This window comes from Cyanistes caeruleus, chromosome 3, assembly GCF_971803275.1.
Source record: "Cyanistes caeruleus chromosome 3, bCyaCae1.hap1.1, whole genome shotgun sequence".
NCBI lineage: Eukaryota > Metazoa > Chordata > Aves > Passeriformes > Paridae > Cyanistes > Cyanistes caeruleus.
This window is the reverse complement of record NC_141703.1, coordinates 27,857,937-27,884,284: the sequence shown is the minus strand read 5'-3', so window position 1 is coordinate 27,884,284 and position 26,348 is coordinate 27,857,937. Positions and strand designations below refer to the sequence as shown.

The 26,348-nt window shown below is 38.3% G+C and overlaps 1 protein-coding gene across 1 annotated transcript in view; it reads left to right on the top strand.

Moving 5' to 3' along the window:
* Positions 1–26,348, top strand: part of LOC111922686 (pinopsin-like) — a 74,155-nt gene that overhangs the window by 6,746 nt on the left and 41,061 nt on the right. The window contains exon 2 of the mRNA XM_023918214.2: positions 17,468–17,793. Coding sequence (XP_023773982.1) covers positions 17,468–17,793 — 326 coding nt within the window. The remainder of the gene's footprint in view (positions 1–17,467; positions 17,794–26,348) is intronic.

Sequence of the window (26,348 nt, the reverse complement as noted above, 5' to 3'; positions counted from 1 at the left end):
GTGGAAATGGAAGACCTAATGTCCTACTTTGAATGTCATTCCTGAAATAACATAACAACAGTGGGGTTGAAGTCAAACTTTAACACCTTCTTGAGATAAGAGAAGGTTCTGCCTTGGTTAAAGCAGAGTGTCATCCAATATGTGTGCTGGGCTGGAGATGAAACACTGTGCTTCATCCCTCCCTTGCTCTAGCCCTCCTCTCTTCTTCCAGTTTCCATCAAACTGGAAAGGTTTGATCCTTTCCAGTTGGGCAGTCATGCCTCCAGCACAGTTGCAATACTTTTGGTTCTGTGCTATGGCCACACATTGCAGGATGCTGGAGACTTTATGCATAGAAATACACAAACAACATCAGTTCACATGGACACCTCAAACAGGAATTTAAAGGCAAAGGCTGTGTCAGATTTCTTGCAGAATTATCCTGATGGTGAATTGAGTCTAAAAGGTCACGTCTATAAACCCTGCTGGAGATGATGAAACAGCATTTCTGTCAGAGTTCAAGTTTAATTGTTGACATTTCCAGGCCCTTTTCCCTAGTGCTGGGTCATGCCATTAACCCAGATGATGCTATGCTTGATGTTGGCTTTCTTTTAATTTAGAAAAGGCAGAAACCAGGTCTGTTGGTAGTCAGGTCACATACATGTGAAAAAATATGTCATTAAAATGGAGCTGGCTTTTTAGTCCCTCAGTGGGTATAATGAAATAAAATAGAGCCCAGTAAATAAGCAATATTAAAAAAAAAAAATAAATCAGAGAGCAATGGACTTCGCTTGTGAAGGGCTATTAAATAATACTGTTTTTAATTATGTGTTTAATAATCTCTAGGAACTGTTAAGACCATTCACATGCTGACACACCTGAACAGAATTCAGTATTTTTGGGAAAACTTTTAAGCTTCCTTTTTAGCCCCTGAAGTATGCCAGTGAGAGGATATTATCTTTGGCTGTTCACACTCCACTTAAATGCCAGTGATAGTTTCTTAACTCATGACATTCATTTTCTATATATTTTTATTTTAGGAAACATTTAAGCAGTCCTCCAGTCCAGTAAGCAAATGAAGCTTACAGACTTTTCAGTGATAAAAAGGATACAGAACCATTGGCATAGTTCCAAATAATGACACAATAATAGGTGATAACTATAAAGTTCTTTTTTCCTCTCAGCTGTGGTAAATACTTCATATTTGAAAGTAATAATTAGGGTTTGAATTATTTTTCCTTTTGCTTGGGGCTTTTTTATGTTAGTGTTTCTAATTTAAAAAGTATATTAAGTGAGAAAATAATTTTGTTAAATTAACGTGCTGCTGACACTAAAGAAGAAAAGTTTCTTTGAAAGCTGAAACTATGCTGTTTATATTTGTGATTTTCTACATAGCAACACTAGCTGAGAAACTGCTTCTGAAACTGAAGGTTCAGTAATGTCAATAAACTAGTCTCTACTGATTCACAGACCACTTAATTGCTTCTGTGTATTTCGCAGCTAACATGATTCACTTCTTAAATAATCCAAATGCCTCCCAATACTAGGAGATTTGTGGATTTGATTTTGTTGTGGGTTGTTTGGGTTTTTTTAAAACCAACTCAAAATTACCTCTGTCTCCTATAGACTTTCCCGTAATTGTTACAGGCAGGAGGAACATTCAGAATCTGCAGACAGCAAGTGCAAGGGAGCACCAGGCTGAGCAGGCATTTCATCCCATGACATCCCCCCATCCTGTTTCTGTGAGATGTCCCTGTGCTTTCCCTCCTGAGCAATGTGAGACCTGGTTGTCCCTCTCTCCCCTCCCTGCTGTGCTGGCCCAGTGAGGATCAGGGGATGTGATCACCCCATGTGAGGGTGAAACCTCAGGTTCCTGGGGCTGCTTGACTCCCCAGGCATCCCTCTGTGGTCTGGATGGTAAAGCCTCTAATCGAGGTCACTTGGGTACCATCTTTTCTACCATTGTGCCAGACTTCACCTGCTTCAGCTGAAGGTTTCTCGTGCCAGCTCTCAGCATCAGGCTCAATTGCTCTGACCTTATTTCAGCCAACTAGTGTTCCCATCGTGTTGTAAAATTGCTATAACAATTGTAAAATTGTTACTTCTCCTATTTGTAGTTTCTTAAGCCTATTTTTCAGAAGATGCCAATATGATGGAATCATCATGAGTCTCATCCTGTGGTCAGATAGAAACTTCTGCTGTTCCTTAAGCAAGCACAGCAGCCACAAAGCAGAAGGCAGTGACTCACTGGCAATCTTTACATCTATTTCCCAGTCTTTTATTAGAGGCAGACATTCACTACCTGCTAATTTTCTAATGCTGTTTTTCAATTATATCAGTTTATATCAGTAATTATATCAATTATATTGTTTCTTGCCCCACTCCTATTTTTTATTGTTTCTATTGGTTTCACTAACACAATTAAGAGCCAAAATGGTAGATAACTATGGCAAGAAGGAATCAAAACCAACAGGCTTCAGATGAATCAAAAGAAGGAAACTCCTTTATGTTGAATTATTTTTGTAGGGATTTATAACAGTAGAAATTTTTTCAGGACCAAGTGACTATCAAAAAACAAGGTGTCAAAAAGAAGACTTAATTGTAAAACATTTTCATAAGGAATAGATCATTTTTACAATTCAACAGCAATGTAAAACTTTGCTTAGATTAGGACTTTGGTAAATTTTAAAATTCAAAACTATTAGTTAATTCACATATATGGCATTTTATCGCTTAATATCTATCTAAGTGTTGTCTGGGTCTAGTGAAGACCTCTGAGTACTGGAATAGCATGTTAACATCTGTCAAGAGTTGCTTTCAGCTACGAAATGGTATGAATTTTGCAAACCCATAGATAATCCCATTTAACTTGACCTTATGAGAATTTTAGGACACGTAATGTTTAGACATAATCCTTATGTGCAAGTGCACACGGAAGCATTACTGTTTGCCAGTTTTACAGTTTGGGGGTTATTTGTGTTCTGCATTCAGGCTGTTTGTGGAGCTACCAGGGGACCCTTTTAGACTGGCTGTTTAATCACCCTAATGAAATTAGGCAATCTGTTTGGGCACTGTGCAGCAGGCAGCCCAAGGCAGGGCAGGGCACTGCTGTCCCCTTCGCTGCTGGCAGCAGAGCCAGCGTGGGAGGCTGATGGCCATCCCTGTGGCTGCTCTGTCTGTCTCAGTGTGAGTTCAGCAGGAGTTAATTAGAAACAGCTCTAGGGTAGGAGTAAATGTGGTAATGATGACAAGTTACAAATTCTGCCTTTCAGTGAAGGAGTGGAGTATGTACATTTGTGTGTATATTATCTATATGTTCTGTTCACTGACTATAGTGCACCAAGTAACTCTGTGCAGTTCTTTGTAACAAATCATGACAGTTTGCCCTAATTTATCTGAACTTTGAAATTTTGCTCTGCTTTCAAAATGCTCAATTTTCAGAGAAAAAATATGTGGTGGTGAAAGAGGACCAAGGTCCAGCAGTGGCTGCATGAGTTTGTTGAGGATTCATTTACTATGTGTACGTCTTAAAATTGAAAATTTATTTCTATTTAATATCTTTGAGAGAGGCAAAGACCATATCACAGGAGTAGGATGAAAGGCTGCCAGATAAATATGCCAGTCAGGATTTAAACAGATGTTTAATAATGGGTAGAAAGAAGGTTTGGGGGCAAGACAAAGCCTTATCTTAATATACTTTGAGATAAGAGCAGTAGACATGTCACCATCTGGTTTGCTTCATAGAACAGGTTTTCTCTATTGGTCAGTGCACCAAGGGATATTTAACAAAGAATTTGAGAATTAATAGGAGTTTTACAAGTTAATATATTTCCTAGGGTTGTGGGCAGTCAGAGCTTTGGAAAAGAAATACTGATATCAGATACAAGCAGATATTAGCCTCTTACTGTGCTGTAATTGTTTTTTCTTATTGTCTTTGCTTATTATTTCAATAACTAAGTTATGCCTTGCCAAGTGTTGTTTGTATAGATATCAAGTATATGCCATTCAAAGTATTTTGCTGAGCTGTTCATCTAGAATACTAAACTTAAAGCTGGGATAATTTTCAGCATCCAGTGATATTTTTCCAATATGCAGTACCACAGCATATTTGTGTGGTACTGCACAAATCTGTGATTTGTGGTGTAGGGACACCTCTCTTCCCTGAAGCAGTACTTTTGAATCTAATAGGTCTGCCTGCATTTATCTCCCATTCCACCTGCTCTCAGTAAACCTGCAAAATTTTGGTATGCACAATATAAAATATTATATATATTATATGATATATTTTATATATCATATTATATATATATATATATATGTGTGATATATAAAATATATCAAGGAATTCCACTTAGTAACTTTGTACTATGCAAGGAGAAGTACCTTCTCAAGTTTGTTTATTCTGAGTCTGCAACCTGATGATTTAATAGGAAAACCTACTTCTTGTAGGAAACATAAAATAATATTTCCCCTGTCCACCTTTTCTGTTTCTTTTCTGTTTTCCTTTTCTATTCAGCCCTGATGTTTGCTTTTCTAAATGCTGCTGTGCATTGCTGCCTTGGTGGAAGTGCTTTGTGTAAAGCTCTCTATCACAACTCTCTTTGCAGAGCAATGAGTCAGAAACAATTGCTGTGTATTTAAAGTCAGGTATGTTTTTCCTGCACATAAAGCAGTTTACATCAGTATTGCATCTCATCTGCTCAATGGCTCAGATTCATGTGGGTGTGCTGCAGGACTTCACGGTTAGTTTTTGTTGATTTTGAGTCATTCTGTGTAGTCTGGTCAGAAAACTTGTCACTTTTCCCATTTTTTCACATTTTTTAATGTGATGAATAGCCCAGGGCCTAGCACAGACTCATGGGGAACTTTGCTGTCCACAGTTTCCACTAAGAAAACTAACTTTTTTCCCCTGTTTTTTATTTCCTACCTCTATTTAATTATTTATTCACATGACTATTTCTGTTGTTGCAGCTTACTATCCTTCAAAGCCTTTGGGCTGCTAATCAAAGTTGTTTGAAAATCCAAGTAGGTTTTATCCAGCTAGGCATTGCCCCAGTCTGCATGGGGCTGTCAAGGACCTCTGATGAATTAAGGTATGGCTTCCCTCCATGACAGGTAGGCTTGCTCCAATATGTCATGCACCCACTACTATACTTTCTAGTGCAGTTTCCACTCATCTATCCAGTGTTGCAGATTAGACTTACTGGTTGGGTGAAAATGTACTGCAAAAGATTTCTGTCTGCATCGGTTAATTTAATTTTTTAATGGATGTAGCAAAAGATCTCCTCTTCAAGGTCCTTTGGACAGCTTAAGGAATATTTAAGGAACAGGGAATACTGCTTTTCCTCGCTGCACATCCTTCAGCCATCACAGAGATCTTGGATAGAGACATGTACAGCCTTCTCTGGTGTTTCAGCCTACCTCCACACCATGTGAGATTGTGGGGTTGTAAAACTGCGCAGGAAACTCCTGGCTCAAAGGCAGTGTAAAGCCTGGTCATCATATTTAGAGACTGCATTCACAGTATCAGATATGACTATTTATTGACCAGTTAATGTATAATATTATAATTAATAAGTATTATTAATAATTAGAATTAGATTTTATATATTATATATTAATATAATATATTACATAATGTATATCATATATATTATTTATATTTATATGTGATCTATATATTTATATATTCTATATAATAACATAATGTTATAGTTAATATTAGAATTATTAATATTATTAAATATTAGAATAAAAAACAGTTTTACCACTAGACACCATGAAAATGACTCAGAAGAGTTAGTATTTGTAGTGTGTTTCACCCCTAACTGCCAAAGAAACCCCCCAGATTATGGAAAATCTCTAGAAATATACTCTTCATTAAAAATGAGCAGTTGGATTCAGTGAAAAAGGAGGAGCTCGTTGGAAGGACATTGGCTGTGTGCCCTGGTGGACACTCGGCTCATTGGCTAGCAGATGCTAACACTGTCATTTCACCTCTTATCTTATTTGGTGCCATGTCCCACATAGAGAAACCCCCTGCGACTGCACCTTGTGTGTTACAGCTGTGAACATGAACTGTGAGCATGAAGGAAGGGCCCGGGGATGCCCCCACGTTCCAAAAGGAGCTGTCCTGGCAGGAGATGGGGGTCTGCAGGATGGTGTGGGGATGGGGATGCAGCAGTGAACCTGACTGCCCTGAGAGCATCCTCCTGCAACGCCAGCACTGCACATCCATTTCTGCTTTCCTCACGCACACGAGCCCCAGATTTCTCCCGAGATGTTGCTGTACAGGAGCTCCACCTAGTGCTGACATTTCTTACATGAGATGTATTTCATACATAAGATGTATTCTGATTCCCTAAGGCGGCAGAATAAATACACTGATACGGAGGCAGCCGAGCCAGGAAGCTGGATTTCAGCCTGCTTTCCAGAATGCAAAGGGGTCCTGGATAACATATGGGAAGAGAGACAGAAAGGAAAGTTCAGAGATGTTTTTGTACTGTGCTATAGTATCATTGAGATGCAAAAGGGAATTCTTTGCGCTGTTTATGCCGCTGGGAGTTTGTTGTTTGGATGCATAGGCATGTTAAATAACATTACAGAAAAAATACGGTAGTACTCAGTGATGCACATTAAGGCACCAGACACAGCTAGGAATTAACACCACCTTTAAAGCACAAAATAAACACCTTTAAAAACTCAGCAAAGGAGGGGGGAAAAAAGAGGAAAACCCAAGAGATTTATTTCCAATTAAAAGCAATGCATGCTGTCTGTATTGAAGATATCACCAAATACAGAGGAAAGGATATGTTGTACAAAGGACGAAACGCCAAAATGACCATTGATAAAATAACAAAAAAGATTTATTGAACAGGACCAATAATGCTTGTTTTCATACTTCTCTCAGTAGAGTTGTATCCAACAATGATTTCTCAGTGATTTCTTTCAAGTGCAAAGTTAAACTGTGACTCCCATTAGAGTTAAGCAGGAGGATAATTCTTTGGAGAAGGGAATGATTGCCTGTTCTAATGGATTCATGATTCCAAATCATCTTTAGCAAAATAGAACAAATTCTGGAGGTGAAGAAGGAGCAGGCATTAGATAAATGGCAATTGGTGGATTTATTTCTGTTCAGAGTGAATGGTTGATATCAGAGGTAGCCTGTATTTGGAAAATGGTTGTAACTGCTAATATTCAGAAAATGATTGTGGGAAATATTTTCTCAATTTCAAGTAAGTAGAAATGCTTTTAATGCATTAAAAATCAAAAGGAAGTTGTGCTCTGATCCCTAATATATGGGAACAACTAGAATCAGAGTCACCAAATTAAAGAATATTTGTTGGGTTTTTTTGACCATTTATTCTGTGTTTATAATATAAATATTTAATAGGCATATCCAAATAAAGCCAATATTGTTTTGGAAGCACACTGTATTTTCAGCTGCTTCTGTCAGTTTTTGGGGCATCCATTCACTCCTCTGCAGTTCATTTCCTGTATTTTAGCCCTGAACTTACCAGTTGTTATATTCACATTGTGGTTTTGCTGTATCACAAAATGTTCTTCTGTGATTTCTTTATTTGATGAACTTCAGGAAAGTCAGGCTAGTAATGGCTGGCTTTCCACCAAGACCAGACCTCACTTTGAGTCCATCCATCTTAACTCTGAAATACCTTCTAGGTTCAGCAGGTTTTTCTTTTTAACTCTGGAAAGGTTTGGGGTCTTCTGCCAAAATCTGCTGGCAGTTGGATGCAGGCCTATAAAATATGTATCTCTTTTTTGTTTGGGACAGAAAGGAAAAAGTGGACAAAATTCTGGAGGTGTAGTGAAGAAGGAACAGTAGCCATATATGTCTGCCACTCCACAGACCTGTTTGGATCCCTTCTGAATATTCATTTGTATTTATCATCTAAAAAAATAAAATAAAAAACCAAACAAAAACCACCAAAAAACCAAACACCAAATCCCCTGCAAGAAAAACTGAAACCTTTGATATTAATATCTTGTGAAATTCCATATTCACAATCTCTGACATGTTTCTCTCTCAGATTTTCTCATTTTATAGTACCTTCTCACTAGCTCTACTGGCAATGAAAGTTGCTATCTAACCGTGTTCTATCAATTTAACTGAATTTGTTTCATTCCAGGCTGCCTATCCCAGGTTTTACAGACCAATCAACATTCTCAGCGCCACTTTTTGGCAATTCCAGTATCATAAAAAAAAGAGATGTAACCTGCAGAACCTCACTGGAGACTGTATATGATGTATATTTTTCCCTAGCAATGAAATGTCTATTATGGAACTCTAAGCTAGAAGGCAAAATGGAATTTTAATTATTACTTAAGCAATTAACAAGTTTTGCTATTTTTAACTCTGTGATGCTGGGACTTAGGAGTTTTTCATATTTTACTAAAGTGCATGTGTGTCCTGGTTTAGGGTAAATTTGGGAGGAAACCTCTGAAGGGGCCACTCTAGAAAGCAAATTCAAGCAGCCTCTCCCCCCACAAGTTTGGGAGACACAAATCTCCTCTGAGAAATGTGGAAAAACCTGTTTATTTAACAAGCAAAGTATTCACAAGTATGTGAAAATTAATAATATTGGACAATGGAACCTCTTGTTGTTCTGAAGTGATGGTAAATTCAGAGAGAGTCCATTTGTAGCTCAGAGTCCTTTTCCTGGCTGTTTCCTCGTCTCAGTCTCTCTGGGGCTCGGGTCTGGTGTCCCGGCTGCAGCGTAGTTTGGGGGGCCCCCAGATGATAGCCCTGGTGTTCCCGGACCAAACAGTGGCTGAACAGCTCCCAAAAAACCTTCTGGCTTCAGCTAACAAGAGAGAACCCAGAGAACAGACAAGGGAAAGCTCCCCATCTGTCTGCAGAGCAGAGAACTCCGAGGGCACTGCTTGTCTCCAGGTTTTGAATACAGCCACGAAAAAAATTCCACTGCTTTTCCTTCTCCCCCACTTTGCTTTCAGATCTAGTTTTAAAGGTGCAGAACTTATTACTGGGCTAACCAGATGGGGATACAATTCAGCATCATAAGGTCACCTCAGGACTATAGGCTGTGAGAAAAACAGGTCAACAAATCAGCTTTTGAAAGTTTCTGCTTTTATCATTATAATATTCTTCCCTCCTCACCTGCAAAGAAATCTCTGATGACAGCAACTACTGGAGTGAGCACTATTGTATTTTTGTGGAAGAAATGTATTGATTTTAATGGAAACGGAGCCTGATGATTTTGCTTATCAGCTTTAACATTAACTAATATATAAAAAATGGAAACCCAGGTGGTGATAGCATGGATTGCTCTTATAAAGCCTCTGATGCTGTGGACGCTGTTAGGTAAGATACTGTTGCCCAGATCAACAAAATTGCTCCTGAAAAATAAGCACGTATTATAAAAAGACTTTATTTTTTTTTTTGTCTCTTGCAGCTTCTAAACCTCTATTGCAAATACTAGACCTAGAGATTGTATTTCATGCATAGTCCCTGGAAGATGATAATATGTTTTCAGAAAGACTTCTAAGGAGATACAGAAGTACAGATATGTTGAAAATGTCACAACTTTTAAGTTGCTTAAATTATTTATGTTTCATTTTCACATGTGGGGTGTTTTATTTTTGAAGAGAACTATCAGTAATGCTCTAGTTTATATTCAGGAAAGTTATTTCCCTTGAAAGCAGTACTGAGTCACTGATCAAACTAGTTTTGTATAATTCAATAACATATTCATATAATATCGTTCAGTAGCACAACTTGTAATTAAACTCAGTACTTGAAATTTGAGGTATCAAGAGGCTTCATTTGAAGAGAGCTGTTTCTTACTGCTGTTCTTCTGTGTTTAAGTTCTTGGGCAAACCCAATGTCATCCAGAAGAAACACAGAATACTTCAGCAGAGGATTCCCCAATACTCCCAACTTGGGGTGTATCTCCATCTTACCTCCTCCATCTTACTGTGCCACAGAGCTTTTTAGCATATTCTCCAGCTAATGGAACAGCAGAGTTAGAAGGTGAAAACTGAGGGACTAGAAAGAAGAGAACGTGTTAGGATGCATAACATTTCTGAGAGACCTGCCTCTTGCTCCTGTTAGGCATTTACCAGCACAGCAGTCCTAAGTGGAGACCAGAGCATGCCTCTTCCATCCCTGCTAGTGTCCTTCCAGCATGGTGCTCTTCCTTGCTCACTGCCTCTCCAAGTTCACTGTTCACCACTGCACAGGGACCAGAGTTCAAAAGGAAAGGTGCAAATTTTGGTGGGTCCCAGCATGCCAGCTGCTGGTTCTCATTCTTCTTGCACTTCCAGCTGCTGGTTCTCATTCCTCTTGCACTTCCAGCTGCATGATGTCTTTCCCAGCTGTCCTGGCTGTGGAGAGAGGGTGAAGCTCAACACTGTTAGGATGTGGCCTGGTTGTTATTCCATAACACACACATCATCACTGCAGGTGTGGTTTCTGGGGGAAGAGAAGCTGAGTGCGCCCCTGGCAGTGTGTCATTTTGTGTCACTCTTCACTGGGAGTCTTTGCTGGGATCAGCCCTGTGGACTCTGTCCTCTGTCACCACTGCCTGTCCCTTTCCCTGTTCCTCCAAGACATGGCTTGGAGACGTGGTTCTGAAAAAGTGGCAGCCTTGGCTCCAAGACATTGGGCTGAAAAGCAGCTCTGGTGCAGGAAACATCTGCAGGGAGCAGAGGGGTGGAGGGGAGCCTTGTCCCAGCCAAGCTGAGCTGAAATGAGCAGAGTGGAGGCAGGTGGAGCAGGGTGGAACAAGAATTCAAAGTAGCCAAGCCACATGGAATTGAACCAGTGGAGCATGGTGATCTGGGAAAAAACAGGTGTCACAGCATAGACTATCCAGCTTTTGGGGGATTTGTCCATCATGATTTTCATTGTCTCAGGCTTGGGAACAGGAGTGCTGACTGCAGGAAGTGCCCACCATCTTTTCTTCATCTGGAAAAACCATATGGTGCTGGGCATGGGAATGGCCACCAGCCTGACTTTGTCCTGGTGGCCACACAGAACTAAGCTGAGGTGGTGAACAACTCCTTGTGTGTAAAGCACCTTCTCTTTTTGTATATTTTTGTTATTAATATTGCTATTACTGTGCTTTTCTTTCCATTTCTGTTTGCTTTCAATAAATTATTATTTCAGCCTGTAGTCCCTACCTTTGCCCCTCTTTTGCCTGAAGGGCAAGAGGGAGTGGCTTATTTAGAGATTAATTTCTGGCTGGTGTTAAATCACCACACCAGGATGTTATATGAAAGCTGCCCCTCAGGAGTGGGTATTACATGCACACTCCATATGAACGGAGTCTTGTGAATGCATGAAGCATCATTGTTTTTATTCAGCAACACCTTTAAGCAGCAATGGTGGGAGTCCCTGTTGGATAACCTCTGCCACTGGCAGACCCCTCTAGAGTAATTAGATGATCCCATAGATTCCGTGTGGGAACCTGGTGTCACTTACTCTCCCCTTGATTTCTCCTCTGCATTTTGTTCATGGCTGGCAGACGGTCTGATGCACCCCCAGGGGTGCTCAGCTTCCACCATCCTGCCATGGGGCTCAGCAGCAGAACACCCAGGCACACCCTGCTTCCATGCCTTGCACCAGGCTCTCAGCTGTGTTTTGCCCTGTCTCTGTCTCAGCAGCTGGGTTTGGGCTGGATGTGGGCTGCAGTGGTACTGGGACATGTACGGACTTACTGTGGGGTCACTGAGGTTGGTACATATGATGCAGAGAGGGAATGGTGGTGTAAAATCCTGAAGACAGCACAGCAGAAGAGTGAGAACAGCTTGTGCATGTAACAGAGAATTCTGTTTCCAGCAGTAAAAGGTATTGACTCAGCCAAGCCTGAAGGATTGTGTGCTGATAACAAGAGAATGTGATAACTCATGGGTGGAGGATCCTGCACCCACTGAGAGGAGCATGACCTCAAGGAAAAGCCAACAGGGAGCAGCAGTTTTGCCTCAGACATACAAGGTTTGTACAGGCAGGATTTGTAAGCAATGAAGGATTTCATGACAGTGGACTCCTAAAGTATATAAAAGCTCTATCCAAAACCCAATTTGTTGCCAGGGAGGTACATGTAAGCAAAGGATTTTATGAACTGATAGCTGGAGTCTCTTGTTCTCTCTGTTGCACAAAATAAATTCTAGACAAGACCTCTTGAGCACAGATCCTGTGGGTGTGAGAATAGGAGTGGCTGAAAACTATGAGACAATGCCTGTGAATGGGAAAAATCAACCTTCATGGAGATTGGGTGTGGGAAATCTATCTTGGGTTTTCTCAAGCCCTTGGATTTAGTTTTTCTCCATTAATTTCTTGTTGAAGAAGGTGCTGTTGCATCCCTCCATTCTCAGTCTGCCTAAGGTTACCTGTGTTTTCTTTCCATTGCCTCTGGTCCTTGATAACTGGAACTGGATATCCCTTTCAACATGCAATCAGGACTGCTCCAGGACTCTAACCATGATGTAGTGTAATGACCTTCAAGCCATTTAAGGGGGCAGATATGTCTAAGTTAGTAGTTAAAACGTTGATCCAGTGTAGGCTGGGGTTCTCAGTTTTCCACAGCCTCCAGACCATGGGTGAGCTGCTTCCCCATTCCAATTACTACATCAGTGAGCAGCATAAACCATCAAAAACTAATAAGAAAATGTAACACTTTTAGCTAGAACCCATGGGAGCAAAGTGTAATGATTTGCTGTGCTTTTCACACAGCTGCTGCCAGGGAGAAATGTACAGATCCTTAAATAAAAGTAAATAATAGATAATGTCTCAGATGACAGCCCTATAAATAGATGTCTGTCCTGGTTTATGACTTGAAATTTAATTTCTTGCACTTTACTCACTGCACCTAATTGCTGTGTAGCAAGCCTTATGCTCCACATCCAGCTAGTCTCAAAGTCACTTATTTCCATGGTTAACTTTTGAATAATTATCTATTCCTGTAATGCAATCTGCAGTGGAATTTTTGACATTTTTCAGTGCTGTTCAGTGCAAATCTCATTTTTGTTCCTATATATTCATGAAATATTGGGGGAGAAAATTACATTTCTCACTGTGATTGACTCCTGTGCAGTTATTTGTCTAGGTACCAGCTTGAGGCTCTAAATATTTGTTGGAAGCAAATTCCATTTAGATTTGCAATTTGTGAACCTAATTTTGTTGCAGTTCTAGAAAAAATTACTCATTTGAAATTATTATACAGAGTCTACACATTCATAAACGTTACTACTTAATAAGAATGAAACGTTGGCACAAAGAATTATAATTATTTCCTTCTTTTTATAGCTTACATTAATTTTTTTTAAATTTGTTTTTTGGTTATTAAGGCCATGGAGATTGTGCTCAAGTCTTTTCTTCAGAGACAATCCTAAAGTATTTAATTGCTTTTTGTTTTTAAGCTGTGATTCTCACTAGTTCCTCTGACTGCAACAGATAGTGCGTGAAATAGAATACCAGAAAGCTGCAGGATTTCTAACAAAGGTCACAACAGTTAAATGCACCTGGCATTAAGAGAACTCTGTATGCAAAGCTAGAAGGCAGAATGAAAACTGGGAGGCTTTATTCTACTTTAGCCAAAACAGATTACAAGAAGGGCAGGAGGAAGGGCTGAGGAAACTACAAGCCTGTTAGTCTAAAATCAGTACCTGGAAAAATTATGGGGAGGATTGCACTGGATGCTATAGAAAAGCATATAAAGAACAAGGCAATCATCAGTTTTTTGCTGGCAGCTCATTCACTGCAAGCTGACAGGTTATGTACTCCTGATCCTCTTATTTTATTTCCAGCCAGTGTCAAATTAAGTACCGAACACAAAACCTGGTTTTGCCTCTTTTATGAAATGATGTTGTTTCAGTCCAGCAAATTAGTAGATATTATAACGGATGAAAGGATAGTGGTAGGATAAATTTCTAGGATTTAGTTATTGAACTAATGCAAGTGTGAGAATAAAAAAAAATCTGTTTAGTTGGGGTTTTTTTGTAATGAAAAAGCTGAGGATATTCTTATCAATCAGGGATCTTGGAGCTTCTCTGCCCCAACATTGCAACAAAGTTACTCTTGATGTAGCTTGGTTTTGACCAGTCTTGACTTCTGTGTTAAGGTGAAAAGCCCTCCATCAGCAAGGCTGGATGGAGCTGCAGTGTTGGGGCACTTCTTGTGACTTTTTGTATGCTGTCCAATGTCACACAAAGTAGACTGAGAGAGGGTTGCAGTGGCCTCTGTTGTTTCTTTCTCACCTGGGTAATAAGTGTTTTAATTATGCTCAGCCAATTCAACCAAATTAATCTCATTGTTGGAAAAAGCTACTTGTTAAATTTTTATTTTGATTTTGGCTTTGGATTTATATTTTTTGTCTTTCAAAGCACCAGTTCTGTTCTTTCAAAGTAATTTCATTTTTTCTGAAAAGTTAGCTGGGCTTACTAAGTTTGAACCACATAAAGAATGTTGAATTCTTTTATCTCTTATCTCTTATATCTCTTATTTATTTTTCTTTTATGTCTTTATCTCTTCAGTGTACTCCTCATTTTCCCATGTCTTGAAAGTATTAGAAGTCAATGCATAGTGGTATTAATTTTAGTGCTATTAAAAAGTTCAAACCTTGAAGCCTTACTGTGCCAAACCCAAAGATAATGGCATTTTTTCCCTGAACTTCTGTGGTCTGGGATTCCATAAATTACAATTCTTGTCCTCCCCAGAAAAGTGTAGTTTGTGTCATGTCAGTGGAACTCAATAATAAGGTGAGAGAAGATGAATTGGCTCCTGCCAAGATGTACAGTTAAGGGTTGTGAATTTTCTTCTGTATTGAGAAGAAAATTATTTTCTATAATTTAAAGGCAACTTTTGTGCTTCTGTCTGATTGCTGATATTTGATTTATTCTTGACTAACATCACTATGATCGTAATTTAATATCTGAACATTAATCCTATGCTGGTGCAAGACAGAGATTTTCTGTGTCTGAAAACAAGTAACCCTGCATTCATGGTCAGTTGTCTTCAGAGCCATGCCATAAAGCCATCCATCATAAATACCAGTGTGAGAAAAGCTAAGCATCTTCCTTGGGCAGTAGGTGAAGACAAGAGGAAGAGTAAATGTTTGCCATAAATCATGACAATACACAGCAGGAGGAGCTGCTGGGCAGTAGCACAGCCACAGGGATGAGCAGGCAGAGCTGGCAGCCAGTCTGGAGCTGAGAGCCCAGCGGTGAAAGCAGCAATCCAGGAAGAAGAGCCCTGAGCTAGGGAAACCTGAATATCCTATCTGGGTATTCTAGGCAGCCCCACACATGTAGGAATGTAGGATATCCTCAACAAAAGTACAGCTCACTTGCCATCTCGTGACAGCAGGGAAAATGCAGTCTCAATTGCCATCAGAGGTACAGCAAGAACAATAGATCTTTGCTGGAGAGCACCCAGCTGGGATAAGGGAGAGATTTCTTGTCCCTCAGACAGTTTTCTGTTAGTCCATGATTATCTAATCTGAAGTACAGAAATAGATCTGTAACACCTGACAGAGGCCCAAGTTTCAAATATAAAATCTGGATTTTTGCCTTAGGTACCTACATGAGCTCAATGTTTTTGATAGAGAGGAGCTCTTTAGTCAGGCAGATATAAACCTGGAAAGTGGCAATGCGAAGAAAGTGAAGATAATTGTGTGGGCTGGGAGCATGAAGAGAGCAGTAGATTCTTCACTCTTGAGTCCAAGGGCATTCAAGAGTGGTGTTATGTAGGAAATCAGATTAGGTGAGGGATGATAAGAAAGTCTCCCCTGTCTCTAAAAAAGCCTAGCCTTAAAGCAAGTTTATAAGTCAGCTGAATTTAGTGGAGCTATTACAGCTGTAAATGTATCTACTTTTTAGGACTGACTTCCCAGTAATGTACGGAAAATAATTTAGTAGACTCTTGTAACAAGAAAGGCATTTTCTTCTTCAGAAGTTGCCTCTTCTCACACCCTTTTGCTTTATTTTCCCCTGAGAAATAAGGCATCCTATTGTAGGAAGAACTGCTTGGATTTCCCACGGGTCCTTTCCCATACCCAGCTCTGCACAAAGTAATTGCAAATTGTTGTCAGGATGACAGAAATAGCTGTGCCTGCATCCTGTTAACTCAGAAATGAGTCACTGAATCGTAAGGAAAAGTGGAACAAAATGCTGTGCCTGGGGAGAATATCCCACTGTGCCCTGTGTGGGTCTGTGTGTGGGGCTTTTTGCCCAGGTAAAGGATGGAGTAGTGCTATTCCCAAGGGAAGCCTCTGACTCACCTCTGTTCCATGCCTGGGAAGGAGCTATAGGAGAAGCTGACAGTTAAATGGGGGAAATGGATTACAGCTATGGATTCCCCTGAAGAACACTTTTTCTTTTAACCCATTTGCTGGGAGTAGGTACCACTCAAAATTAGAGAATTTTGGCAGGCTATATATTTCAGTGCTACTGTATAGTTGGCTATTGCTAATAGCAAAGATCAAGAAAAAACTCGTGGAAAGAACTGGACTGACATTGATTTATTCAGGTTTTTCATCTTACAGGAGCAAAAGAAGGGGACTAGAAAACATTGGAAAATATGGTTTTAAAGCTCTTCAAACAAGTTCCTTCTGTCATAAATCTTGGAAGTATCCAGTATTGTGTCACCAAGAATTGCAAGGAAGCTGCAAGGAGAACAAAACAATAGGAAATAACAAAACCTACTCCATTGAGTAGTGACTAAGAACCAGACATGGAAAACAATAAAGTTTTGTAGAAAGGGGTTGGGTCCCAAACCTTGAAAAAGAGAGTGGAAATATCCTACAACCTGAATTTTAAAGCTTTCCTCTGCAAGATACAATGGGTTTATGACACCTACGATTTAATACTAACCCAAACCACTTTTAAGCCTGGTTATGTAATATATATATATATATAAGGAAAGATGCAACTTGCCATATCCCAGTCATGATTTTTTTTCATGTCTGTTTCATGTCTGTTTTTTCCATATGAGTGGTCAGAACTGAAGGTTCCTGTAGCTGATGGGGAGAGCAAAAGAAGCAAAAGTAAAGTTTCTTTCACTTTGGAGCTCCCAGTCATGAATATATGGCTTTTTTTTTTTTTTTTTTCCTCTGCCTGTAAAAGTCAATGCACTATTTGAAAATGCTCATGGACTTTAAAAATTGAATAGTTCTTATCAAGGGAATCTTTCGCCGTTTTATTAGCTCAGATAGAAAATTGATTTCCCCTGAGTAAAAAAACAGATAAAGCTGAAAACCTGACTAGAAGATGAATATCTGTATAAAAGTATAAAAATCTTCCAATGTAAGATAAATATGAGTTAAACAAAATTCGACATGATGGACAGAGCAACCATGACGAGTGAGGATTAACGCATAGAGAATAATGGAAATAGTTTTCACTGTTGGCTTTAAATACATAACCAAAAAAATCATTTCTGGTTTCTTGGGATTTGGAATGGATACATGCAAAATAATGGAAGTAAGCATTTATATTGCTTGGTTCATTGCAGGTGTCGTGTCCCTGGTCTCCCTGGCTGTGCTGTCCTATGAGCGCTACAGCACTCTCACCCTGTGCCACAAGCGCAGCCATGATTTCCGCAAGGCTCTGCTGGCAGTCGGTGGCTCCTGGATTTATTCCCTGGTCTGGACCCTGCCACCTCTGCTTGGCTGGAGCAGTTATGGGGTAGAAGGTGCAGGCACAAGCTGTTCTGTACGCTGGTCCTCGGAGTCGGCCGAGTCCACATCCTACATCGTCTGTCTCTTCATCTTCTGCTTGGCTGTCCCCGTGATGGTCATGGTGTACAGCTACGGGCGCCTCCTGTACGCGGTTAAACAGGTAAGCAGCTGCCTGCTCTCGTCCTGCAGACTGCCCTGAGGCATGTTCTGCGCTTCTCTTTCATCCAGTTTGGAAGTACTGATGGTAGAGAGCAAATCAGCAGGCCAAAATGAAATTGAAAAGACCGCAGAAATCCTCAAGGAAGGAGCATGAGGTCTTCACCAGTCTTTTTAATTCTCCTGAAGCTCCAGTCAAAATAAAGTGATAACATCTTACAGATACTGATTTTGTGGTTGGTAACACTGTGGAAAACAGTATATGGGAAAACTAGTATATCAGAGTGAAGTTTGCATTTGTAATGAAGTAAAAATACATTTTCACCTGTTTATGAAAATACTTCCTCCTGGTTTTGGAGAAATTTAGTAATTTCTGCTTCTTAATCTCTGGAATCTTAACTCTACAGTAATGTAATTCTACTGTGATTTATTGAGTTATCCCAAGGATCAGCTTCTCCTTGTTAATTCTAGCCCACATTTAAATTTTCCTTCTAACTACAACCACCATATTCCACTACTACTACTAGTACTTCTCCTCATACTACTACAATGATACTTCTCTCAGTGGTTTAAGGTGCACTGTAGATATTCCAGAATGAAACAAAAGACCCTGAAAAGTGTGTGGTATTGTGAAGTTTGAATACTCTTGGGACAGTAATGAAGTGGCTTAATGATGAATAATGAGAGAAGAATTAATGTATAGGTGCTCTCTAAAAGGAAATTCTCTAAAATGTTCAGATGAATTAATTAAGGGTGTTAAAAGGGGAAAAAAACCCAGTAAATCCCTGAATTGAGACTCTCCTACAGAATTAAAGTGAATTTGTACTAGTTTGCTTTGATTAGTCATAAGGAATTAAGTATGATTGTTTTACACAATTTGTCAAAACTTTGAGAACACTTAAAACCCAAATGGGAAATCTCTTTGAGTACTGAGTGGGCCACTAAAATCCCTTTGATGAATCACACGTTATCACTCTTCTTAAAAGTTGTGCAATATTAATATGGAAAAAAATTCCTGTGATTGTAAACCATTCAAGGGAAGTATCAGTCCATATCTGATCTCTGGACAGCAGTTTCTTTTGCCATCACCTCATACTAAGAAGCAAGATCTTGGAATATTTGGTACTAAAAACATGCAGAAGATACATGTTTCTTAAAATTTTGGCTTATCTTTCCTTCAGCCCTCATTTCCCTTGCTGGCAACAGTCATCATCCACAATATACAGATTCATGTATGGATGAAGCTTCTGTAGCACACACTTTAGCCTCTAGTGCTAAATGTGGACTTGTGTTATTCTATTCACTTTTTTTTTTTTAATTCAGCTATATCAAAGGCATTCATAATCTCACTGATCTGCCTGATGGGTCTCAAAAAGTTGTGGCAAACATACTGAGGGAACAAAGTATTACAGAAATTATTTGCAGTTTATAGACATTTTGTATTTGGTCGTGAAGCCTGGGTGGAAGATTAGGTTGATTGATTAATCAACTGTCCAGAAGAAAAAAAAAAAAAAGAGGGAAGAAAGTCCTCTCTCCTCCATTTTCTTCACGCCTTCCAGAGTAATCCGCAAGCCAGTGGGGTGCTGAGGGTAGAGAAATTTTGTAAATGATGGAAGTGAAAGAAAATTGAACCCAGTCATGCATAACCTGTTGGAGGGACAGGCCTTAGGGAGCAAATACTTGTTGAATGCAAAGGAACTGCAGTGAGGATTAGATCACATCTTTAAAGTCATTGTGACTAGGGGTCCTAGGAGCTGCCTGAGTATTTGTGAAGTCTTAAATAGCTTGTTGTGGTTTTTACACAAAATATCTAGTGCTTTCCTGGTGTTTGTAAAAGATTTTCTTGATAAGTTATATTCACCAAAGAGAATCTTAATCAGAAAACTCACCAATCCTCAGCTTTCTGTGGTGTACCAGGAACTATTTTCACCAGCATAATCTAAAACCTTGCATTTCATAAACTTTCTGTGGCATATATATAAATTTCTAATGAACATATCATGACACAGTCACTGAACTATAGGCTTCTTTCCCTTTGGTCCCAGTTAATTGTTCTGCAGTAAATGGGATAATTCATGAAATGCTGAAGTATGTCATGTTTCAAACCAGAGGAATAGATGAGCAATATGCAAATGAACTTATAGTAGTACTTTATAAAAGTACAAAAAAAAAGGTTAAGAGTGTTATATTCATTATAATGCTGTAACTTTCTGGTGTGGGCAAAAAAAAAATAGTTATCTTGCCATTTTCTGGCCTTGTAGATTAAAGTCCTTGTGTGATCTTCTGTTAGATATTTGAAGTAATATGGGAGCATGGCAAACATTGTAAGTGCATTATCCCAAATTCAGCTCCTTGCTACATCTTCTGATGGCATCTCATGATGGCCAGATCTATAGAAGCTTTTTATGTTAGAGCATTGTAGCAATAACAGTATTGTACCCTGAAATTGAGAGTGCAGGAGTTATGCCGTTATTAATAGTGCAGTGTAAATTTATTGAGGTGGAAGAAATATCTTAAGGTATTTGGGATAGCTAATGCACAAATTGGCATGGTGCCTTCATTTTTCCTTTGTGTGGACAGTGATTATAGGTCTGCCTTTCTCTTCTTCTTCTCTAAATTTAGTTGTGTGCTGTAGCATTCTGTCACTTGAAGCATTAATAGATCCCATGAAGTCATCTGCAATCTGTGTAATGATAAAAAGGATTTCAGTAATACAGATTTGATGAAAGATCATCTTTTAAAGGAATTAGAAGTCAATATCATCCTTGTATAAGTGATGTTAATAGCAAATGCCATTAAACAGCATTAAAACACAACTCTACCAGTATCTCAGAGCTCTTGTCATTTATCATGCTTGAAGCCCTGTAGGAATTACATTTTTTTTAAAGTTATGGGGTTTTTTCCCAGTCTGGCTTTATCTGGATGGTTGAGTCTGATCAAACAGGCAAAGTCTTCTCCCTCACAAAATTTATTCAAATATAATTTATTCATGCACATTCTAGAGCACAAGGGAAGGAAATTGAGGATGGTTTATTTTTCCTTGTACAATCACATTATTTTATTTTCAGTTTTTGGCTTACGATCCTTCTCTGTGACTCTACTCTTTCATTCCCTCTGGAAAAATGTTCTTTATGAAGACAGTGTCAGTTGTTTACACTTTGAAAAGTGGGCTCCCAAATGTGGAATTACAGAGATTAGCATTGTGATCACTGTAGCACAAAAGACACAATGTGATTAAAATCCTCCACTGAGGGGCCCAGAGAACTCATGTGAACCAGCCTAATGAAAATTAGCAAAACTTTTAAAAAGAGATCTCTTCAGCCTGCATTATCTCCTACTTACATGCAAAAATCCTGCCCAAGGACAAGAAGAATCCCAGAAGGATGTCTCAAGAAAAGTTTTCAGTTTGGTTTTATAAAAGACTCTCGTCTCATTGTCAGTCTTCTTTCATTGAAAGCCGTGCCTGAACAAAGCTTAACAACTTTTCATGAAATGTAGCTAGGACATGGAAAACAATAAAAAGGACTGTAAGCAGAGCACAAAGACTTAAATATGCAATTTTTACTCTGCAAAAGACTGTATGTTGAAGTAGGCAATGGGCCAGTGTTTTATGGGATTCTGGAGTACTTGGACTTACAACGTGACCTGATAGTCCTATAGTGTGGTGGCTTTTGCTTTTGGGTTTTCTTTTTCCCTGTTGTTGTTCCTGTTCTACTTTGTCTCTGAAAAACAAAAAAGAAAGAAAACAGAAAAAAATATTTAGGGGAAAATTTAAAGACCACATGAGGAAGAAGTTGCCTTTACCAGTATCTCTCATCCAACATCCTGTGATGCACCTGTTATTGCTTAATTTCTCAAAAACTTCTAGCTTTAACTAATGACCAAAATGTGAGTCCAGGTAGTGGAATTACCCAACTATTTCCCTTTATAGCAATTATTTTATTTATTTTGAAAATTGCTACATGTTTTCTGACTTCCAGATATCATAGGAGAACCAGATAACCTTTTTTTTCATCCTATCTCCTGACTTTTATGAGTCTTGTCATCTTATAGGGGTACTGGGAAAGTCAAAGTTACACAGTAGAGAGCTGTCTATTCCTCTTTCTTACCCCTCTTCCAGATTTCAAAGTACTAAATTTAGTGGAGGAAAAGTGCTTCCATCTCTTATGTAAGAAGTAATGTCACAGAGTGAAATTATCACTTGATTATAAACCCAAGAAAACTAATTTTTAAATCTGTATGGTGATATTTTGACTCTGTGTTGTTTTTTAAAAATTTGGGTATAAACAACAGTGATGGTTTTGATATCTTCTGTGCCCACACAGGAAGTAGGGGAGAAGAAGGAAAGAAAGGAGGTAAATTTTTTATAATTTCTGATTCCTTAATATCTGCACTATTTGGAACACGTAAACAATATCTTAAAAGCATTTATTGTATTGTTATTCATTAGTCAGGAAAGGACAACAAGGTAGAAGGACCATGCCTGTGAACATTTCCAGTTTTCCATCTCTTTTGGAAATGATCATTTGGAGGAAGAGAGCACATTAGGGTAGAATGTTTAGTGATTTAAACTGAAAAAAATCTTCACATAATGCAGAGAGTAGGATGGGAATGTAATTATTCTTCCATCATTCCTTCATGTGCTTCATGTGCCTATTTATAGAGAAACTTGATTTTCTGAAACTTCATCTTTGATGGCACTGAAATTATGATTTATGTTGAGAAAACTGATAAAGCAATTATGCACCATTAAATCTTCTTAGAACCCTAAATAAAACCAGGTTTGTAGTCATAGGAGCAAAGGTCAATTTTTTTCTAGTTTTTTTAATTAAAAAAATAAGTCCTAAGAAAAGTAATCCAGGTGAAGATGATGTAGACCTGGTTGTATGGTTCTTGTAGATCATCCCTTTCAAATGTCATTAAGTACATTCAGGGTCTGACTTAATTTCAAGTATGTTTGACCTCTGCTGTATCCAATCCTAAACACTCATTAGACAGCCATATCTTGTAATTTTTTTCCCATATGCTCATAAATTTTATTTCTCTCCTTTGGATCTTCATATACCCTTTCCCTCCTGCTTTCTGGTGGCATAGAAGAAAAATGATAAATAGTTTTGCTTTTAATTTTTAAACCTTGCCATAAATATATAATAATTACATCTTATTCAAAGCAAAAAGAGATTTAGTTTTCAAATGAATTAGTAGATGTTTTCTGTCCCATTGCCATGAAGAAAAGGGAACTTACTAAAATAGAAGTCTCAGTTTAAAAGAATTGTAATAAACTTACAAAATGTAATGAAAGGCATCGGCTGGATTATCAATTGCTATAAAGTAATACAGCCTATCATAAAAAAAAAAAGTAATAAAAATAAATATTTCCAAATTTTCTGTGCAGCATTCAACAAGCACCTAGCAGTACTTACTGGGCAGTTGTTTGACCTTTGCCAAATTCTTCATGTGCAAACCAGCTCTACAGCCAGAACTCAAAGGTAGCAACAGACCATTTTTTATATTCTGTGATAACAGGAATATTTTGTCATAACAGACATTGTTTTTTTATTGTTTGATTCTACGGTATTTGCCATAAGAATGGGCTTAAAGAGAACAGTTTACATTCCTGTGTAACACTGTATTTTTTTTCAGAATTTCTAGATCACATCTCCAGTAGAAAAGCTGACTGCTTTTTGCTGTTTCGAAGTAGAGGAACACTGAAAGACATTAGACTGCATATACCATGTATCTGCGATCAGTTCTTTGAAGTTCTGATTACTTTCAAGTCTTCTTGGCTTCTAAACATGATCAAAATTATTAGAATTCTGTAGGTGAGGTGATATCTGGAATAAAAAAAGCCATGGAATACTTGAAAAAAAATAAGATGAAAAGTATCTTGCTATTTTTTAGTAAGTTATTAAATTCTATTGAACATGTAATTTATTTAGACTCAGATTGCAATCTGCAGATGGAATTTCATACGTAAGAAATCCTTGCATATCAACTCTTTCTGTTTAAAAAGTTCCTGATAATTTCTGTAACCACTCTCATCTTCACAGCCCATGGAGTCCCATTGCTTCTTTTCTCCTTTACCTCACACCATTTTTTACATAGATAGATCTCCTCCTTCCTTCCTTCCTTCAGTGATTCCCATACATTTTTTTTCCTTTGATGGTTTGAAGATGCTGTGAATATACACTGATTTTCCAAGGTTTTTCAAAGCTGATACTACTATTCCTATTGTACTGAAGGAAAGAACATGGTTTTGAGAAATTACCTGTGAAAATTCAAGGCATTTTAAGAATCTATCTAGCCTATTCTTTTTTTCTATGTTCCCTCTACTCAGTAGAGAAAGAAACATCAAGGAGATTATTCTCAAAAGCAGCAACTTTTATTCGGCTGCTGGTACATATGATGAGTAGCATTAAAAGAAGAAAATTATAATAAAACCAGGAAATTAGCTTGACCTTGAAAGGAGGATATGGTGTATCAATTATTATTATTTTTTAATGGTACCTGTTTTCAATTATTCAAAAAAAAAAAATTATACTAGTTAAATTATTATGCCATTATGCATTGTTATTTGATGCCAGGTCATAATGTAAAGTACAAACATAGCATAACTTTTCAAGCAAAATCTGTAGCATTCTGACACTACTGACTTTAATACTTATATACTTTACATACTTTATATACTTTATATACTTTTATAAACAGCAATTTTCAGATGTCAGTATTTCATGTTTCAGACAGTCCAATCCTTGCATTTTTGTTCAAGAACATTTCAGTGAAGCAAGTGCTGATTCTTCCTGTTAGCTGATTTTTATTTTTTTTTTTATTTTAATGGGAACCTGTTTAAATAAAAAGTTGCTTTCATTAGCTAGGAGGAAGATTTACTAGCATGCTTAATTTTTAAAGAGGTTACTTAGTCTTGTACTCTTTCATAACTATTAGGGTTTTCCCAGGAGTTGAAGTGATTATTAGGTAGCTCTCATAAAAACACTGTAAATATAGTATTGATTTTGGGGGTTTTCTGTTTTCAGCTGCAAAAATATTCCAGTTTTGAAATATTTTCACTACATTTATACCAGTTTTTATTAAAAGATTCTGTCTCAAGGAAATCAAGTTCAGTGTTTTCTGTAACAGTGGAGAAAAATGTCAAATCCTGAGAAATAAAGGAGAAAGATGACTTTTTTTTTTCTTCGTGTATAGCTGCAAGGCTTATAAGCTCACTATCTCAGCTTTTGGCAGAGTAAAGGTACGGTGATCAATCCTACATAAAATACATTTCAAAGTCTTTAAGGACATCAGCAGCTGTGCTTGCACAGACAGGTTGAGCTCACGAGTGACAGGTGTACTCACTCAGGGCTGTTCTCGGTATTTCCGATTAAAAAGTGTCGACCAAATGTTAAAGCATGTCATCAGAGTTGTCTTTGAGGTCTGATATTGCTGTAAGGGAAACAGAAACGAGAAAAGATTATGATCTTCTTTCCCCTGTGCTTGCAGAAATATAAATCATTAGTTAATTGTCTGTGTTTTGCAGAGAAGAAGCGATAAAACTTTAGTGTAAATCAGGCACTGTATAAATTCATTGTAAATCAAATTAATGGCCAGTCAGAATATAGGAATTCATTGGGTTTTCCACTTTTCATAGTTTAGATAAGCTAGGGAGAAAATAAGTCTGTCATAATCTTTAATAACAAGCTAATAGAAATTTAAGACCTGATCTATTAATCTCTGGATGCATTATGTCCGTAAAAAATAGGCTGTGGTTTTGTGAGTCTTTTACTTATATTTCAGCATGCAAGAACTTAGCTACATTTACTTACCCTTCTGTAGTTTAACTCCAGAGATTAACTTGTGAGCTCAGACAAGCTCCCTGACTGAAGACTTGGAGGAAAACTAATTGTCCTGTATGTAGAGCAATGTGGCATTGTCCTCTAGAGGAACACTTCTGAAGGTCTGCCTGCAAAGGGATGCTGCTGTGCAATGAAAAGAAGAAATGTGCAATGCCCAAAGGGCTTCTCTGGCAATCACCATGCACTTGGTAACACATTGACTGTGCCATTGTGTCAGAGGCCAGTCCCAGCCAGTGCTGTCCAAGAGGGAAGTCAAAGCAGAGAGCCTTTGTCACTCTGAAAACTAAGCTTTCTGATCTTGTTTTCATAGTTTCTAGCTACTTTCCCAAGAAAGTAACTATAAACATAGATGTTTATACATTCCTTCTAAGAAACATCTTTTGATGGACGTTTTGCATGACCAGTGTGATTGGGAAGGTGGTAGCCTAACTATCCAATCCCTGGTCATTGTCAAGAATCTATAAATACTGGAGTCAAAAAAATAAAGCTCTTTTTCCCCTATCAGGCATTGAACTGTGTCTGTATGAATCATTCCGTGTCCTGTAGCGACAGGCCTTGGTTGGCAGCCTGTAAACCATAATGGATATAGCAAAGCCTTCAGTCACAGTGGTAGAACCATGGAAAAGCTTGGGCTGGAAGAGACACTAAACATCACCTAGTTCCAACACCCTTGCCATCCTGGGCAGGGATATCTTCCACTAGACAAGGC